Here is a 2,509-nt window from a genome sequence, read left to right as displayed (position 1 = left end):
GAGGACTGCGGATACGGGGGCGGGAAGTAGGGCGGCTGGAAGTCCGATGAAGGAGTGTGACACAAGGGGGGTGCAGAGGAATAGGCAGCCTGGTTGAGGGAAGACATGGAGAGACGGCCGCTCGGTGAGGAACCGGTCAGTCCGTCCGCGCGCTCCTGTGCGTAACAGATATTGCCGATCAGAACAAATAGTAGCAGAATTACACATGCGCAACAAAACTGGACAAATCTGAGAACGTTTCCTTTTTTGCATTTTAAAGGCCAACACAAGGCTTGTAAACATCGCATTTGAAAGGAGAGGTTGATTTACATCATGAAATGTGACAGCATAAGGAAAATTAGGATTTACAGGACGTTAGAATGTCTGCTAACTGCTCAAACTGACTAAAACATGCGACTGAGTGTAGGAGTATCAATATTGTTTCAGTCTCATCTGAATGTTCTAACTTTAAAGCATTTCATTTCTGATCCGTGCACGATGTGGTAATGCAGCCCCCTTCACTGCGCATTTATCCTGCAATCCATTCGATTTTCTACAGCTAGGTCACTCAAATCAATCACGCCGCAGAAGTGAAACTCAACCTTAAAAACCGGGCTTGTGAAACATTATTTCAATCCACAGAAATGAAAATATATACAAAGATAGGGCTACACACATTGAGCATAATACATTTGCCATTTAAAAGGTGTTTAGAAGTCTGTAGGTTTCTGTCAAGTCCTTATTAAATTATTTAACGCCAAATGTACTTGAATATAATAAGTGAAACAACTATTCTCTTTAACGAAGTACGCATCATTTGTAAATATCTGCTTTGAAGTCTTACAAATGTTTTCTATCTCGTAGACAATTAGTCCAGTGCAATACGACAGACATTTGGAGTCAGGCACTTTACTGCCTGATTGCTTATGTCCAAGCGCCATGACAGCGGAATCGCTTGCGATGGCTTAAGTTGAGCGCGTGGAGACCTCTCAAATACGACCTGACAGGAGTGTCATGGGTCAGAATGGACGCGTGGTGCTGACCTGACTCACCATTGCCGAGTAAGCGTGGACTAACATCTGGAACTCGCAATTCCCAATTCGGATATCATGTGCGCGTCAAAGTCCTGGATAGTAGTAGTAACCTGAAACCCAACGCTTGCTCATCTGCTTATTGTGTCCATTCGGTTCTTATCCGCTCTCCGCTGCTCACTTTGTTGTCTTATTCTTGCGCTAGTTCTAAACGTGTGCTGACAAAGGCTGTAGGAATATCATGCGTCCCCGTGCCTCTCCATGCGCGCTACTTATAGTTTTCTGCACGAGTCTCTCTGACCGGGGGAGGGGTCTTGGGCTGGCAGTTTAAAGAGATATTCTTTCGTTGATTTATTTGATGATTAATGCATGTATCACTCCCCTGGTTTGGCAAACCAACTTTTAGAGTATGCAACTACAAAGAAACAGTCACATTTATATTTGTTCTTAGTTTCAGGTTTTTTCATGTCGTAACGACTACCAAACCCACAAAACAAAAACGCTGATGCTATATAGGTGAATTTAATTTCCAAGATGCCGAGAACCATTGTAGTTCAGTTTTTCAAAAAAACACTCCCGGACATCCCTGCAGGTCAGACCGTTAGACACATAAGTAGAGAAATGTGAATTACCTGCAAACCGTACGGTTCGGTTTTGCTCCGTGACTTCCACAGCATATTGGCTCAGTTGTGTATGATTTTCGGCACAGGAGGTTGGTGTTGCGCGCTGAAGTAACAACGACTGAGTAGCTAAGTTAGGGAGCCTCACGAGTTTTGTTCAGAACTCAGAGACAGGGGCTGGGATGCGCTGTGTGGTAGGGGTGGGGGCAGGTGGAGGAGCAAACAAAACAGGGGAGGGGGGTTCCGTGCACCAAAAATTTAGGCGAGGAGCAGCATTGTTTAACATAAAAGGATGGTGGCCTTGCATCCCATTGCCGATTTCAGGGGGTTCCGCTGCTCCGTGCAGTCAGTATACCAGTCCTCCGTATACGTGCCCTCCCAAAGCCATATCAGTATCAGGGTCTGTGTCCAAATATGACACTAGAAATCCGATACAATTAAACCTTATATCATTTAAATTTAATGACTGTAGTAAAAGTAGGCTATTACAATTTCAACAAGGCCTTCCAGGTCTGTCCACGTCATTACAAAACATCTATGACATTTTATATTTACATTTTGTGTTGGCAAAGTTTTTGTGACAGACAATCAATGGCCATGATCTCTTGCTTGTTTAAAACAGCACTAACTAGAGCCTGTCTATCACTAGACCGCCCTTCAGAGCGCTAACTTTAAGATTCAGCTCCACGCTGTGGTCATCTAGTGGAAGTGCATCTAACGGGTACATTTAACTAGAAAACAGTCATTGGCACACAATGAACACAAAAAGTCAATATACAGTTTATTTATTCTTTCAGACAAAATACAAAACATCCTATAAAAGAGAATCAGTTATTCAGCTCAATTAATCATTCTGAGCTTCTGTACACTTCAGTAAAT

At 43.2% G+C, this 2,509-nt stretch overlaps 1 protein-coding gene across 1 annotated transcript in view; it reads right to left on the bottom strand.

Moving 5' to 3' along the window:
* The window catches only part of tfap2e (transcription factor AP-2 epsilon), a gene marked incomplete at both ends in the record, with an annotated part of 7,353 nt that extends 6,295 nt beyond the window's left edge, over positions 1-1,058 (bottom strand). The window contains 2 exons of the mRNA XM_080859369.1: positions 1-155; positions 1,032-1,058. The exon at positions 1-155 is cut by the window's left edge and continues 280 nt beyond it. Coding sequence (XP_080715495.1) covers positions 1-155; positions 1,032-1,058 — 182 coding nt within the window. The remainder of the gene's footprint in view (positions 156-1,031) is intronic.
* Between the last annotated feature and the right edge of the window lie 1,451 nt (positions 1,059-2,509).

The sequence above is a fragment of the Sprattus sprattus genome (genome assembly GCF_963457725.1).
Source record: "Sprattus sprattus genome assembly, chromosome: 20".
NCBI classification, from domain to species: domain Eukaryota; kingdom Metazoa; phylum Chordata; class Actinopteri; order Clupeiformes; family Clupeidae; genus Sprattus; species Sprattus sprattus.
The sequence above is the reverse complement of the archived record's forward strand: the minus strand, read 5'-3'. Positions and strand labels throughout refer to the sequence as shown.